This window comes from Rhinatrema bivittatum, chromosome 13, assembly GCF_901001135.1.
Source record: "Rhinatrema bivittatum chromosome 13, aRhiBiv1.1, whole genome shotgun sequence".
NCBI lineage: Eukaryota > Metazoa > Chordata > Amphibia > Gymnophiona > Rhinatrematidae > Rhinatrema > Rhinatrema bivittatum.
This window is the reverse complement of record NC_042627.1, coordinates 9,680,462-9,697,851: the sequence shown is the minus strand read 5'-3', so window position 1 is coordinate 9,697,851 and position 17,390 is coordinate 9,680,462. Positions and strand designations below refer to the sequence as shown.

At 43.1% G+C, this 17,390-nt stretch overlaps 1 protein-coding gene across 1 annotated transcript in view; it reads left to right on the top strand.

Moving 5' to 3' along the window:
* Positions 1 to 1,568: 1,568 nt before the first annotated feature.
* TSPAN3 (tetraspanin 3) overlaps positions 1,569 to 17,390 on the top strand; it is a 55,166-nt gene continuing 39,344 nt past the window's right edge. Inside the window, exon 1 of the mRNA XM_029575310.1 lies at positions 1,569 to 1,826. Within this exon, the coding sequence (XP_029431170.1) occupies positions 1,764 to 1,826 (63 nt within the window). The 5' untranslated portion in view covers positions 1,569 to 1,763. The remainder of the gene's footprint in view (positions 1,827 to 17,390) is intronic.

Below are 17,390 nucleotides of genomic sequence, written 5' to 3'. Positions count from 1 at the left end.
TCAGAAAAACAAAAAGGTTATCATCCTAAAAAAGCATGTAAGTCCAACTCGTTGTTTAGACCGGACGGATAAACAGTATTAAGTCTGTAGATCCAACGTTGTTCAGCCTGCAGTAAAAGACGATGCCGGTCTCCCCCACGCCAATACCTGATCAGGTATTACCACATTGTATTAACAACCTTCTTTTCAGTTGATAAGGATAATTTGTTATGTTTTAACTCAAGTGATTCTTTACTTATAGGCACATGGACTACTTTTGCTTTTATTGAAACCTTGCCCTAATTCTCCTGTTTCATTAGTATCCTTCCAAGATACCTTCCTCCAACCCATGCACTGCTGAGTAACTGTTAGCTTTCCCCCTTGTTCTAGTTTAAAAACTGCTCTATCTCCTTTTTAAAAGTTAGCTCCAGCAGCCTGATTCCACTCTGGTTAAGGTGGAGCCCATCCTTTCGGTAAAGTCTCCCCCTTTCCCAAAACATTGTCCAGTTCCTTACAAAATGTAATCCCTCTTCCCTGCACCATCTTTACAACCATGCATTGAGACTCTGGACCTCTGCTAGCCTCTGGGGACCTGCATGTGGAACATTTCAGTGAATACTACCCTGGCGGTTCTGGATTTCAGCTTTCTACCTAAAATCCTTAATTTGGCTTCCAGAACCTCCCTCCCACATTTTCCCATGTTGTTGGTGCCCAGATGTACCATGCCAGCTGGCTCCTCCCCAGCACTGTCAATAATCCTATCTAGGTGACGAATGAGATCTGTCACCTTCGCACCAGACAGGCAAGTTACCAGGCTCTCTTCTCGTCCACCAGCCACCCCGCTACCTACATTGCTAATAAACCACCAACTATGACAGCCGACCTAACCCTTCCCTTCTGGGAGGTAGCCCTGGGAGACTCGTCCTCAGAGGGAGGAGTTATCCTTTGTTTATGAAGTCAGTGAAAAACAGCACAGTTACAGAGGATTAAATAGTACAAAGTGATCTAACTTTTAGGCTGCCTGCATACACTATTAGGGAAGGTGGGGAATGTCAGTGCGTCTGCTAATGGGAGAGAAAGGCAATATAGACTGTTTACATTTTCAAAAAGGGTTAAAACGGAACCCTAAGACTGTTCATTGTTTCACCAATGTAGTATCCTTTGTCACATTTGTTTGCAGTCAAACATGTACACAATTTTTATAGAGAAGCATGCGTTTTTCTCTATGGGTTAAAAGTATTCATATGGCCGTAAATCACCTTAAATTCTAAGATATGGTGATTATGAACGTTGCACGAAAGCAAATGCGTGGAAACAATGATAATCCCAATCTCTCCAATTGAAAAAATATGATATGGTACTGGATCAATCCTTTAACCAATCTTACTGTAGCTCGTCTTAGCGTTGTACAAAAAGCAGAGATCAAACAATAACACATAATCTCTACTGTTCCGCACGGCTCCTGGGAGCCTGCTGCATTTTTTGCCAATAGCAAGATGGCCGAACACAACGGGCTCTGGTTTTAATTAGTCACGTGAGACAGCTCCGTAGCTCGATTTAGGTCATCTCGTCACGTGAGGCGAGTGATGTGTTGGTAGATTACGCCACTGGCGCGTGAGGAGGATCTGCAGCTGGCTGTTCTGGAGCCTGCGCGTGGAGAGGGAGCGCGCGCGCCCATTGTGAAGCGGTCGGTAGGAGACGGCGCGAGGCCATTGTGAGTCACGCATCCGGGGAGACAGCGCGCGCTGCTGCTGCTGCTGCCGGCCCGAGTTCTGCAGTGAGGGATGGGGCAGTGCGGAATCACCTCGTCCAAAACCGTCCTGGTGTTTCTCAACCTCATCTTCTGGGTGAGTTGGGGCGGGGGACACCGAAGCAGAGACAGCAGGGAGAGGGACAGCTGGGGTGCGTGAGCCGGTAGAGGGCGGGGGTGGGAGAGGAAAATGCCGAGAAAGGGATGTGGCCGAGGGTGGTGAGTTTTTGTGGAAAGAGGCTGCCCGGAGGGAAAATGCACAAGGCCCGTTTGAAGAGTCCCAGGGGTACAGCATGGGAAGATGAGGTTTAGATAGGGCCCCGGACGTCTGGGTCAGGTCGTTGGACTTGGTTTAGGCTTTGGGCCCTTCTTGCTCAAGAAGAAGAATAAATCCAAGGAGCTCGAGACGGAGCAGAGGCAGCCTGGCCCTCTGGATGTACCATTCTCGTGCAGTCCTGTGTAGTAACTTCATGTCCTCGGTGGTTTCTATTTGTGTTTGTCCTTTCTTTCCTACACTACTGTACATGCTGCAGGTGTTTTCTAAATAGGAAAACTAAATTTTTTGGGAGGGCGTGTATGAGAGAGACTGCATATTTGGGAGAAAAAAATGGCCTAGTATTCGAACGGCTGTAGGCAACTACTGGTCCTTTACTGCTGCAAACGGTTCTGGTTTTCAGGATATCCACAATGAATATGCATGAGGTATATTTGCATAGAATGGATGAAGTACATGTAAATGTCTCATGTACATCCATTGTGAATATCCTGTTTGGCACTTGAGGATTTGGAGTTTCCTACCCATGAGCTGAGAATGAGAGAAGATAAGTGTTCAAAGCCACTTCTCTCCCACTGACACATCTTGTAACCTTGGGCAAGTCACTTTATCTCCAATTGCCTCAGGTACTGGCTTAGATTGTAAGAGCTTTGTTCTGGTCAGCCTCAGAACTGCAGTGTGGGCAGTCCAGTAAACATTAAAATTTAGGAAGGAGGCCGGGGCTGGATACATGAGCCCTGTGAATGTTTGTGGCCTGTGGGCTGTGGTTTGTTCACCTCAACCCTGGAGGGATAAGTATCTCAAAGGTGTAAATAATATATAAGAAGCAAATGTGTTGGGTTTTTTTCTTCCAATGGAAAGGGAAGTTCTAGAACAAGGGTATCCTATGAAGCTTGAAGAGGTTGGACTCCTGAATAACATTAGAAAAACATTTATTTATAGAGAGAGGGTGGGTGATGAATATATGAAATAGCCTCCAGCTTGAGGTGGTGGAGGTAAAAAGCAGTAACCAAATTAGGAATGCCCAAGAGAAGCCCAGAGGGTTCTTAGGAAGAAGTGAGGGGAAAGCCCATAGATAAATTTGGATCTTTCGGCTTGTAACAGGAAGAAACCTAAGCAGTCAAGCTTGGGCCTTCCTGTTCTTGCCTGCTATCATATTCTTTTTCTGTTTGTTACTGTTTGTGATTAGTTTTAGTTAATTTCTGGCTGAGTAGTGACTTGTAGTTCTTTCCGTGCTTGCAGTTTAATGTATTAGGCACACAGGAGCAGTGACAAGATATCTATAGAATATAATACTTTTTTGAGCAGGCTGTTTTAATTAGGTATGGAAAGAATTTACACTGATACCAGCTCTTGGAACAGAAGGATGCTTTTAATCTAGATGTTAGAAGCTTGTTAAATGTATAACGCTTTGGCGTAAGTTCCTGTTTACTGTACACCGACGTGATATCTTTGATGAGCGGCGGTATATAAAAATTTATAAATAAATAAATAAATTGTGAGGAATCTGGGCCCTCCCACTGTAGTGTTTAAAGCCATATGTAAATTAGTTTTGAGTGGTGTGTTTTATCTGTTTCCTAGGAAAAGCTTTGTATGCTATAAAGCGCCCAAGAATTCTTTTGTTCTCTCGGCTGGTTGAATAGAGTCTTTACCCTGCTTGTTCTATGAATAGTGGAATCTATTTAGGAAGAATATGGATAATGCAGATATCATGTAGAGAGAGGATAAACTGGAAATTTATTTATTTTTTGCCTTACTGGTGCAATAACATTGTAATCCTTTGTAGAGAGAGAAAATACAGTGCTCTTAGGAAAACCAGAGTGTACAATTTCTGGATATAATCCTTTTCTCATGGCTTCTGCTCCTGCCCCCTTGTAGGAAGGGATGGCCAGAGAATCATTAAAGTTTATGTAGAAATGGTTGCCAGCATAGAAACTGTGAAAAGAGCATAATATTGTGATATGTACAACCCTTTCAGTAAAGTTGTTTGTTTTTTTTTGTTTTGTTTTTGTTTTTTGTGTGATATGTGCTTTAGCTAACAACCTTTTTAATAGTTTAGTCCTTACTGACAGGAAAAATCCTGGGGGCCTCAAATTTGGTGCCTGGTGCCGCCTGTGCCCAAAAAGAGTTGGAACTGGTTTTGTGCCCAAGGAGAGCTGCTGTCTGGGGCTGTCTATAACTCAAATCCTGTAAAAGAGGGGGGAGGTAGGTTGGAGAGGAGGGAGTGTCTGGAGTAATGGGGGAGTGAATTCCTGCAGGAATGTGTAAAGGGTGAGGAGAAGCTGGAGGGAGAGGGAAAGAGAGAGAGCAAAGAAGCCAAAAGTTTTTAAATAAAAAAAAAATTTACTCTAAGTGATATAATCAAATCCCTCAAAACCTCCATCCCCTGCAAAACTATAAAAACAAAACAAAAAAAACCCCTTCTTAGCTACTAAAAATATTTAGTTTCCTGGCACATTCATTTTCTAAATATTTTTCCACTCTGGCTTAAGGATTACGTTTTGCATGTCACTAAATACATTTGAACAGTTCAGACTCCATTTCAAGATGAACCCAGTTAGTGGCAAGATTAGTTTGTCATTGTTTACACACACGCTCTGCATGACACACACATCTGTTACCTACCCAATACAATTCAGTATAGCCACAATAAACTATTCTTACAATCCTAAGCGAGATCAACAGATAGGAACCACTTGGTTCATCCAGCCTCACCATTTCTGTCTGCCTACTGTGCTGCCGTAGATCCTACTCTTTATCTGTGATCTTTTCCTCTCCTTGCCCTGTCATTCACTGTGTTGGCTCCTACCATCCCCACTGAACGTTTCTCAATGTCTGCCACACTCTCTGGGTGAAAAAAATATTTCCTCCCATTACTTTTGAGCTTCCCTCCCTTCAGCGTCATATGACGACTTGCTATCCTCGAGCTTCTTGTACTTATAACTTGCGTGAGTTTGTGAGGATTCTAGCTGTGGCATTCCTCAACGTTTGTAGCAGTTTGGCGTACGGGAGGCCTAGAAAGAGGGGAGTGTGCAGTAATCCATTTTTGGGCAGATGGTCGCTTGTATGACTGTGCGGAAATCATGTGAATGGAGTAGTGGTTTGAGTTTTTTCATAACATGGAGCTTGTAGAAACCTTCTTTTAGGACTGTGTTGATTATGGTTTTTTTGAAACTTAGATGCTGGTCAATCGTGACACCGAGATCACGAGCAAAGGGCAGTGTAGCGGTCGAGCTGCATGAAGGGTCGCTTGAGAGGGAAAGCTTTTGGGTCTGGTGATTAGCTATGAAGAGCAGTTCTGTTTTTGTGGTGTTCCGTGCTAGTTGGAGGTTAGTGAGGAGGGTGTTTTATGGAGGAGAGACGGTTCTCCCAAAATTTTTAGAGATTTGGGGATAGATTCTTGTACGGGAATGATGACTTGGACATCATCAACGTATATGAAAAATTTGAGGCCGAGGTCAGAGAGGAGTTGGCATAGTGGTAAAAGGTATATATTGAAGAGGGTGGAAGAAAGTGAAGAGCCTTGTGGGACACCTTGGGTGAGAGGTATATGTGAGTATTCAGAGAGTCCTATTTTTACAGTGTATTGTCTATGGACCAGGTAGGATTTGAACCAGTGGTTGGGCTGATCCTGAAATGCCTATATCAGATAGACGTGAAAGGAGGATGTTGTGGTTTATAGTGTCGAACGCCGAGGAGATGTCAAGGAGGGCTAGGATATAACATTGGCCTTGATCTAGGCCTTTGAGGACGGTGTCTGTGAGAGCGAGTAAGAGAGTTTCCATATTAAAATGCTTACGGAAACCAAATTGGGACGGGTGAAGTATATTATGGGTGTCAAGGTAATCTGAAAGTTGGGAGTTAACCACCTTTTCCGTAATTTTAGCAATAAAGGGTAGATTAGAGATGGGACCGTAGTTGGAGGGATTGTTGGGGTCAAGGGTGGGTTTTTTTGAGGAGGGGTTTGACCACAGCGTGTTTTAGCATGTCAGGGATTTTGCCAAGGGAGAGGGAGGAGTTTATTATATCGGCTATGGGTTTGGTGATGATATTTGGATTGGTTAACAGTGCTTTAGTGTAGGGATGGTATCGGAGGGGTGAGTTGATGGTTTGATTTTTTTTTTTTTTTTTGAGTATGGATTCGATTTCCTTAGATGAGGTGAGATCGAGGGAGTCAAGGATGGCGCTGGCAATTTTTGGGAGTGGGTTCACGGGTGTGGTGGTGGTGGTGGTAGGGAAACGGAGGAGGATATTAGCTATTCTGTCGCGAAAGGAATAGGCGAGTTCTTCAGTTTTACTTCTAGCTTCTTCGTCAGGGATAGGGTGGGGGGGCAGATTTAGTGAGTTCTGCGATGTAAGAAAATAGCGCTTTAGCGTTGAATTTGTATTCGTGTATTTTAGTAGAGTAGTAGTCACGTTTCGTGTGGAGGGCAGCTTTGTATAGCATAACCCCTGTCCTCAGAGATCTGCATTGGCTCCCCATACCCTCTCGCATCCTTTACAAAACCATATACACCCACAATTCTAACTGGCTTGAAGAGCCTCTTCGTTTCATCCACTACAACCGCCCCACCGGAGCAACTCTCCAAGGTACCCTGCACACCCCCTCCATCAAAGAATGCACATCTCACTTCCACGAGGGAGCGAGCCCTTTCCATCGCAGGTCCCACCCGTTGGAACTCGCTACCCCCCCCCCTGAACTCCGCATTGAGCCCTGCTCTTTCAAATTCAGGAAAAAGCTAAAGACCTGGCTCTTTGAGCAGGCCTTCCCAGCATAGGTCATCCCCTTCTTCCTCCCAGTCATTTGACATTATTATATTATACTAAGTTATTTACTACACTTTGTTACATTATTTATTATGTTATCTCACCTGTTTGGAACTAATTAATTCATTTGCACTCTATGCCTTTCTCCTTCCCTGCCCCTTCTCTTCACTCCCATACGGGGTCGTACGACATAGTGAGGGCAAAGGTAGCGCCGGCGCCATTTTGGTTCCTGTCACCCGACGTCACGAGTGCAGGAGGTCGCTCCCGGACCCCCGCTGGACTTTTGGCAAGTCTTGTGGGGGTCAGGAGGCCCCCCCCCCCCAAGCTGGCCAAAAGTCCCTGGGGATCCAGCGGGAGTCCGGGAGCGATCTCCTGCACTCGTGACGTCGGGTGACAGGAACCAAAATGGCGCCGGCGCTACCTTTGCCCTGTCATATGATAAGGACAAAGGGCCACCGGCACCATTTCTCTCAACGCAGTCGTGGCCCGAGAGCGGGAGATCGCGCCGGGCCCCCCCCCCCCCCCCCCCACTGGACCCCAGGTAATTTAAAATATTTTGGGGGGGTTCGGGAGGGTGGGGGATTTATTTAAAGGGTCGGGGTGGGTTTTACGGTTGTTTTGGTGTGCCAGTTTTCCCGCCCTCCCCCTCCCCGACTTACGATTTTTTGACGTTAAATCGGGGGAATTGCTATTGTATCGCGGCTCTAACGATTTAAAATATATCTGACGATTGTTTTAAATCGTCAAAAAACGATTCACATCCCTAGTGTTTACTGCTGTTGGTAAGGGAGCAGAGAGGGGAGGAAGAGAGGGTGTCTGGGGATAATGATGGGGAGCACAGTAACACCAGGGTGGGATGGGTGTGAAGTGGTGTATTTGGGGCTGCTAGGCCACCATCATTGTTGTGGGGGTTGTTATAATGGGGTTTCCAAGAGAGATTGGTGGGGACAGGGTGGGAAGATTGAGTGTTGTATGGAAAACAGAGTGAAGGGATTGAGAGAGTGTGATGGGGACAGAGTGGAACATTTGAGAGAGAGAGAGAGACAGATGACCGACGTAATGGAGTGGGAGGATTGAGAGAGTGGTTGGGGATAAGAGTGAATGGATTGAGAGAGAAAAACTGGTGGGGGGAACTGAGACTGATAGAAACAGGATGGGATTGAGAGAGACTGCTGGGGACAGAGAGAGGGGGGGGATTAGACTGACATGCTGGTGGGAGGATTGAACTGAGACCTCTCTTCCCTTGGTTTATTTGAAAACATGGCTACCCCTGCATTAGGTCTTTTTGGTCTTTATCTGCTGTCATTCACTTAAGTGTGTAAATGGCTGTTGCACAGTGCCCTGGGCTATTGTATATAGGTAAGTTCACGTGTAATCGGGTTTTACACACATCCCTTACATGAACTGAGCCGAGGTGTTCTGGAGGGGGTGGAGAGAGGATGGAATTGGAGCAGAGTCAGCTCTTATGCACTTAAGTTTTATTTTTTTTTTGTGTGCATGTATGTGTGTACTCACGTTTATTTATAATACTTGTAGCCCACTCTATCCACGTGTGCCCTCTGAAGAGGTGGTGTAACTTTACATGAGTGAATCTCTCTGCATATCTTGCAACTTACCCGTGAATCTTCAGTCACCTTGTGCTCACAAGTTTTTTTGAAAATTCAGTAAAGCCTGCGTGTGCAGTGTGCACGCAGCCTGTACCAATTTGTGGGGAGTTAAAAAAAAAAAAAAAAAAAAAAAATATATATATATTACCCTCTGTGGGTTTAGGAATGCTGCCTTCCAAAAAATATCAAGAAGCTGAAATGGCTGCATAATATGTTAAAGCTACAGCTATATTATTTTTTTGAGGTGCAGGAAATGGGATTACTGTACAGTAGGATTTGTTTCCCCAGCTGTTGAGAGAGTTCGGGATCTAAGGATGGTGCTGGATGATCAACAGAATGCAGTGGCAGAATCGTCTGAATGTAACTTTGAGCTTTTTAATCAATGAGTGTGGGCACAACTAAAATCATAAAGCAGGCCGATACGAGCAGCCTTAAACGTTTCATATTTACAGTGTAACGTTTATCCCTGGAGATCTACTTTAAAAATATTACATGGATTAAGTAAATGGGGTCACATTTGGCTATGTCGGGATTTTTTTTTTCCTTTCCTTTGTGCTTCATCGCTTTCTCTTCTCCTCTTCCGCTCTCTCTTTGCACGCTATCACAGTAGCGCGGCATCTCTGGGTTGCGGTGTCTTGGGCAGGGCTCTGCTGCTGGTGGTAGCGGCAGTCCTCGTCTGGGATCCTGCTAGCGGCAGCCGCAGTGTTATAGGCCCTTCAGAAGGTCCAGGCCCCCAGTAGCAGCAGGGATGGGTCCCTGATGTTGGTGGTTTCTCATCTGTCCCCAGAAGCAGCTGCTGACTTCTAGGTACCTGTGTGATCTGGTGCCTGGGGATTTTTCCTTGTCCTGTCGTAGATGTAATTTTATTTCACTATGCCATTTGTTTTGTTACAGTATTTAGAGCAGAGAGTCTATAATTACTTTTTTTTTTTCTCTAAATATGTCAGTAGCTTCCCTTTCTTGGCCAAAGTGGTTTGTGGGTTGCGTTTTGTGGTTACTATTTTACTACTGCTCTGCAGTAATGTTTTGTGTATTCTCATTTACAGCAGTTCCCACTGACATTAAACATAGTACAGTTTGGAACATGAAAAGTGATTTTCATGTTTGTAGTTGGATTGCACAGCCTGCCAACGAGGCAGGTTTTCAGAATATCCCTAATGAATATGCATGAAATAGATTTGCATATAATTTAGGAAGTGTGCATGCAAATTTTTCATGTATATTCATTAGGGATATCCTGAAAATCCAACCTGTTGGTGGCTTTTGAGGGCTGGGAGTGAGTACTACTAGCATAATTTCTGTGTAGTACAATCTAGTTTTGAGTTTACTGTAATTTAAACGTTGTTTTTCCCAAATCTGTGACTATATTTTTTTATGATTTATTTGGTTTTCTATACCATCTCATCAGTGGGAACCTTCACAACAGTTTACAATCATTTAACAAGGAAAGTTCAATAATATATAGTAAGAGTGATGACCACTATAATATATAAAGAAGTAAACATTAGTAATAGTAGTTAATCTAAAATATTGTAGACTAAAGTTGTATAAATATCAAAGGACAATAACAATCATGGGAGCACTGCTAAATAGAATAACTATGAAATAAAAACAAATGCAAAAGGTTAACTGATTATCCAATACCGTCTTTGTAGGCTTGTCGGAATAGCCAAGTTTTGAGTAGTGTTTTTTTGTTTTTTTTTAAGAGTTTTGAGTCATTTTGAAGCCTTATGTTTTCTGGAAGTGAGTTCCATAAGTATGGTCTGGCTATTGATGTCTCTCTTTCTCTGACTGTTGTGAGGTTTGCTGAGGAGCTTGGGGGAATTGCGAGTAGGGCTTTGTTTGATCTTGTTTCATTGGGGATGATGCTTTTGGAATAATGTATTTAGGCAGTTGGGTTCGTTCGTTTTGTGGATTATTGTGAGCATTTTGTGTTCAATGCGTTTTTCAATGAGTAGCCAGTGCAGATCTTTTTAATAATGGGGTGATGTGCTCTGATCTTTTGTGTCCGGTGAGAGTTCTGGCTGTGGCATTCTGAAGAATTTGGAGAGGACGTGTGGTTGTTTTGGGGAGTCCTAAGAGTAATGAGTTGCGGTAAGAACATAAGAAAATGCCATACTGGGTCAGACCAAGGGTCCATCAAGCCCAGCATCCTGTTTCCAACTGTGGCCAATCCAGGCCATAAGAACCTGGCAAGTACCCAAAAACTAAGTCTATTCCATGTAACCATTGCTAATGGCAGTGGCTATTCTCTAAGTGAACTTAATAGCAGGTAATGGACTTCTCATCCAAGAACTTATCCAATCCTTTTTTAAACACAGCTATACTAACTGCACGAACCACATCCTCTGGCAACAAATTCCAGAGTTTAATTGTGCGTTGAGTAAAAAAGAACTTTCTCCGATTAGTTTTAAATGTGCCCCATGCTAACTTCATGGAGTGCCCCCTAGTCTTTCTATTATCTGAAAGAGTAAATAACCGATTCACATCTACCTGTTCTAGACCTCTCATGATTTTAAACACCTCTATCATATCCCCTCTCAGTCGTCTCTTCTCCAAGCTGAAAAGTCCTAACCTCTTTAGTCTTTCCTCATAGGGGAAGTGTTCCATTCCACTTATCATTTTGGTAGCCCTTCTCTGTACCTTCTCCATCGCAATTATATCTCTTTTGAGATGCGGCAACCAGAATTGTACACAGTATTCACAGTATGGAGCGATACAGAGGCACTATGACATTTTCCGTTTTATTCACCATTCCCTTTCTAATTCCCAACATTCTGTTTGCTTTTATGACTGCCGCAGCACACTGAACCGACTATTTCAATGTGTTATCCACTATGACACCTAGATCTTTCTTGGGTTGTAGCACCTAATATGGAACCCAACATTGTGTAACTATAGCATGGGTTATTTTTCCCTATATGCATCACCTTGCACTTATCCACATTAAATTTCATCTGCCATTTAGTCAGAGCATGAGAAAATTAGTGATTGCAGTATTCTGAATTCTGGTTGGTTTAGAAGTGGTTTTAGTTGTTTGTTTCTTGAAGTTCGGTTCAGGGTCGAGCCATATATCTAGGTCTTTCACGTTTTCTTGGAGTTTGATCATTGTGTTGCCAGTTAGACTTGTGTTCATGGGAGGGTTTGAGCTTTTTCTTTCGAGCAGAATGTATTCGGTCTTGTCTATGTTCAGGCATAGTTTCATTTGATTTAAGGTATTTTTTTCATGTTGGTAAGATGTGTGGCTGAAAGGTTGAGGGCCTTCTCTATTGTGCTTGTTACAGGGACGATAATTTGGATGTCGTCCGTGTACATGTAATAGGTGATGCCAAGATTTGATAGTAGTTGGCATAGCGGTAGGATATAAATGTTGAACAGGGTGGCGGATAGAGCAGATTCCTGTGGCACTCCGGTAAGCACAATATTAATTCTGGAAGCAGTAATACAACAATTTCTATAAAAGTGGGTGTTTGTACTTTGAAATCTCACTTGTCTGGTGCTACTAAATAGAAAGTTATATTTTGATTAAACTTGCTAGTGTAGAGGGTTAATAATCCTTCCCTTGCAACTGGTCTCTTGAGGAATGGTTTGAAGCACATTGGCAGAGTAGTGTAGAGAAGCTTGCATTACTACTTTCTGTTCCAGACCTGTTGTATACATACATTTTAAAGGTTTAATTTCTACATATGACTTTGTAGTGCGAGTCTTTAAAAAGATTTTACTTGTAAGAGGAGCCCAATTGACGTGTATTTCCTTTGGTATAGTGGAGGTAAGAGTTTTCAGTAAGAGGAACTGACTGAACCCCCTAGACGGAGCTGGAAACCATGTGCTTAAAATTAATCATCTGTTTGAGTTAGAATCTCAAAGCGGCAGTAGGAAACGGCTGGCCCAAAAGAAAACTGGAAGAATGGCCAGGGGTTTTTTCAACTGCTTTAAAACCCCTTAACCTCCCATGCATTTGGGATGGAGAAAGCCCAGAAAGTTATACTAGTGTGGAAGAAAATACTAGCAATCGCCATACAAAAAGACACATGTGTTGGGTGTGGCAAAGCGAGTAGAAAAAGTTAATAGTCAGTCGGCAGATAAATGACCATTTGCTCCACCCGGTCTACCCAGTGGCTCCTATCTGCATTAAAATATCTCAGCTTAGCTGTACAAGCTTTATCACCTAATGGTATACGTGGGTGCACGAAGAAGGAAGTAACATTACCTCTCTACAGGTCTATCGCCTTGATTACTGTGCGTTTCTGGAGACCACATCTGTAAAAAGACACAATTCAAAGGAGGGCCGCCAAAATGGCACATGGCCTGAAATATTAGCCATAAATAATGCAGTGGTCAAAGATGTCTTTTCTATAAGGAAGAAAGAGGCCAGAGGAGACAATTCAAGTATGTAGCAGGCTTCAGTAAAATTCCAGAAGGTGTAGAAGCATTCAGTAGCATGAAAAGTGAAAGGATAAGGGTTCAACACATGAAGCTGGAGGGAAGGGGGTGCCGAAAAGAAATACAACATGGTTTTTCACAGTGTGTGTGCTAGAGATTTGGAGCAGACTTCAGCCGAAGTGGTAGGAGCCAAACTGGGGTAGCCTGGGAGCATGCTCGGGACAGACACCTAGTAGTGGCTAGCAGGGGGATGATGAACACAATCACATGCAACGCCACAGTAGATTAGCATAAATGGATAATATATTGAAATCTTTGGCTCAGTGTGCTGTGGCGGTCAGAAAAGAAAACAGAATGTTAGGAATTATTAGGAAGGGAATGGCAAAACAGCGAATGTCGTCATTCCTCTGTATTGCTCCATGGTGAGACCACATCTTGAATACTGGGTGCAATTCTGGTCTCCGCATCTCAAAAAAAGATATAGTTACACTGGAGAAAGTGCAGAGAAGGGCGCCCAACTGAAGAGTGATATGATACAGGTCTACAAAATCATGAAAAGTCTTGAACGGATAAGTGTAAATCGGTTATTTACTCTCTGACAATAAAAGGGCTAGAGGGCACTCCATGAAGTTAGTAAGTAGCTCATTTAAAACAAATTGAAGAAAATTCTTTTCACTCAGCACATAATTAAGCTCTGGAATTCATTGCCAGAGGATGTGGTAACGGCAGTTAGTGTAATTGGGATAAAAAAAAGATTTGGATAAGTTCCTAGAGGAAAAATCCATAAACTGCTTATTTGTGACCTGGATTGGCCACTGTTGGAAACAGGATGCTGTGCTTGATGGACCCTTGGCATGACCCCAGTATGGCGTATCTTATGTTTGTATGCTCTAATGTGTAAAAGACGGACGAAATGGATCTTATCCGGTGACATCTGTTTCTCTCGGGGATGTTTACTCTGGCATTGGCTCTGTCAATATTTCCTCTTTGGGTGTTAAAATCTTGAAATTTTTAAAATCCATTTCCTCAATCAGCACCTAGTTTGATTGCTTTTACAAACCCACCCCTTCTTCCTGTTAGAGTGAAATTGGGAATGCAATTTTTTTTTTTTAATGACACTGCTTTATGAAGCATTATTCTAAGTTAAGGAAACGATTGCTTTTAATAGCAAGTGTTCCCTATACTGGGGTAGCTGTCAGTCTAAGGATGTGAGGGACCAGCCCAGTGGAAACCAAGTCCTACTTCTATAATGCTTGCTGTGACCATTTTACTAATCATATCTCCTCCAATTGCCAAGGCTTCCCCCCTTAGATTGAAAACTTTTCAGGACAGATAGTCATCGTACCTGTTTGTACATTATGATGCCTTAACTAACAGACTGATGTAATAAGGTATGCTTGGTTGCATGCACATTTTTACTCAATTTATCAGGGAGCTTAGTGCACAATAGTGTCATACTTTTTAGCGTTCCTCTCTGCAAATCTCTTGTTAATCAAGGTACTAGCTGCTATTGTGCCCCCAGTGCAGAGGTCTGAATTGGCTTAATTCATGTCTTAATGCTGGAAATTTAACTCCTGATCAGAGGTGGAGTAACATTTCTGGGCCCAGTGTTAATCTATGGGGGCTGAACCTGACGGTTGTAGAGCTATGGTCCTGTACTAAGGCGTCCAGGATCCCTGCAATGAGGAATTCTGTGTCTGTGATGATGCTTGCACAGCACCGTAGATTAATAGTCCAAGAAATATGGGCTAACTGTCCTCCACCTCTGGCAAGGAGTTAAATTTTCAACGTTATAAAAATACTTGCATTAATCCTTCAGGGCTTTTAATGCACTTTCCTGAGTCAAGGCACAACGGTTCATGCCTTCACTAACACTGCGTTTATATGCAGGCACACTAAAATGTACATGTTTACATGCACACATTTTGTGCACAAAATTCCTCGTTAAATTAGGTGTAACACTTTATACAGAACCATACACTAATGTGCAGCATAGCTTACCTTATGAAGGGAAGAGACTGTTTATAGTCTCATTCTTTTATTGAACGTGATGCTCGCCCTTCCACTTATTCTTTACTAGAGGGCTATAGATTAAATTTATTAATTATTGGAGCCCTCCATTTTAGGAGAGATTTTTATACAGAAGGATTTTTTTTTTGGTATAGTTTTAAAACAGGACATCCGTTATTGAATAACACTAAGTTTCTCACATTTTTCTCTATGGTCCACTCTCATTTCTAAATCAAACGTACAAGTTGCTGAAGAAAACTTTTTGGCTAGTAACTAGGGCCAAGACATCTTAACTGTGGCCATAGATTTTATTTAGCAGATCTTGCAAAACAGAAATGTTGAATTTAAAAGAAACGGAAAGGTGAGAACTTCTGTATTTAATTTAGTGTTAGGTAGGTAGGTGGTTATTTCTAAGTGTGACTGACTGAATCTAGCTAGCAGAACCAGACCTGCAAGTAATATGATCGGTTAACTGCTCCCACAGCATGGGCAGAATGGACAAGACTTAAATCTCTGATTACAAAGATGTCAGTAGTGATAGGCGAACTGGTTTGCTCTTGTGAGAAGTCTTCATTGGCTTGATATAGTGCGTGGAATCTCTGCACAATGGGGGATATGAGGTCAAGTTACAGCTGGATAATCTGCTGAGAAGAGGGACAATGGATGCTTTGTTTAATCATGTTTCTCAGTTCCAGGAGATCTTCAGCCTACTGGTTACAATTTATGGTAACTAAATGGACTTGTGTATATGTTGATAAATTTTAACAAAGCATGCACACAAGATTTTTGTTGGACTCATTTTGGGAATTTTTATTTTTCTGGAGTTCTAAACTTGAAGCAGTAGTTTCAAGTTGACTGGAATTTCTTTTTCCCCGACTGACTATTAAAAAAACAAAAAAAAACCCTCCCTCCTTTCACCCTTGTTTTCTTTAAATATGCATGTTTTTGGGTTTTGTTTTTTTTTTTTAACAATCCCACAATACAGCACAATAGAGGTAAATATGACAGATGTTGACAGAAAGCAATAACACATCTGGTATAGGCTGCATTTCAATTCTGTCCCCAGCAGTGGGTACATGTTTGTATCTGTATATACTGTAGTTCAGCTGTGTTTAGTGCAGTCCCTCCCGTCTGAGGATTCTTGATATTGAAACACTTTTTGTAACCCATGATAAGTCTGTGAGCCTTGCCTTTAAGAGGAGCCTTTGCCCTTAAGAGAAGCTCCCTCCTCCCTCCACTTTCTCTCACTATCCGAAGAGCTTGAATGCCCCTCAATCTAACTTGAGTCTTCCTAAGTGCCTTATAGGTTCAAGGGACTGTCCTTCATGCTCCCCCTCTGTCACATGGTTCTTAGGCTCGCTGCCATTGGACCTTGCCCCCCTGCCCCCAGCTTGGGCAGGCGTTTCCCTTAGCAGCTCGGGACGAAAGCCCAGTTCTGGCCACACTTGCTTTTGAGCCAGCAGCATCCTGTATAACTCTGTGAAACGATTTGAGTTTTTACTTTTTCTCTTAACTGCAAATCAGCTACATATCTCCTATGCTTCCTACCTCTACAATAAACTAACTCCTGCAACCCAAGAGACCTCCTTCTCCTTCCTGCCACCCTGTCTCCAGCTAGCAGAGATCTCTGCCTTGCGGCAAATGTTTGAGATGCAACAATTGTAAGTAATGAAAAATTGCCTGTGCAATAAATAATTTCAAACTTAAAGGATCTTTGTCGTGAGGACTGGAGAAAAAGTTTAGCTGTCTGGATAGGAAAAAGCACAGATGTTTTCTTGATCCAGAATATCTATGGAGGAAAAACAAATTATCAACTCAGAATGTCAGTTATATACAAAAGAAACATATTAAATGTATTCAAATCACTTGAACTGGCATTAGAGGTTCTGTAGAAGGATCATCAAAACTCAAATGAGGTAGATCAGCAACCATCTACACACCTCCAATTCATATCCTGGATTTTATCATACACGCACTTCCAAATGTGCGTGTCTGTGAGAGTTAAATTGTCGTCTTTTTAATTTGATCATAGCTGCTTGTAGCATTCCAGTACATGTCCCCACAGTTTCCTGATGGAAGAAAAACATTTCAGAATTGGACCTTGTTCTCTAGGACAGCGGTTCTCAACCAGTGTGTCGCAGTACACTAGTGTGTTGCGAGGCACCGGCAGGTGTGTTGCTTACACGCTGCTCTTCCCCCCCCCCCCCCCCCCCTTTCACCTCAGTGAGACTAACACTGCTTCCGTTCCTGCCTGGGCTATCGGCACATTCAAGCGCTGAGGGGAACGGCAGCAGTGTTTGTGGAAGCCGGCAACAGGAACGTGACCTTTTTTTCTTCCCGCCCCTGTGGCCCAGAAGAGGAAGCGATGTTTACCGGGCACGCGGGAAGAAAAGGCCATGCATGCTGCTGCAGAAATCTCATCCCAAGGCTCTCCCCGGCCCCGCTACACTCGGCAGTTTGCCTGTGCAGCGATCATCGCGGCATTGAGCAGTCAGCTGAGAATGTGGCCGCCGGGATTTCTTGCTGTGCAGCTGTTGGGGGAAATCCATCCATTAGCTGCCCAGACCCAGAGCTGAAAATCTGTGCTGGCTGGCCACTTTGCCAGGGGCTGCAGGAGTAA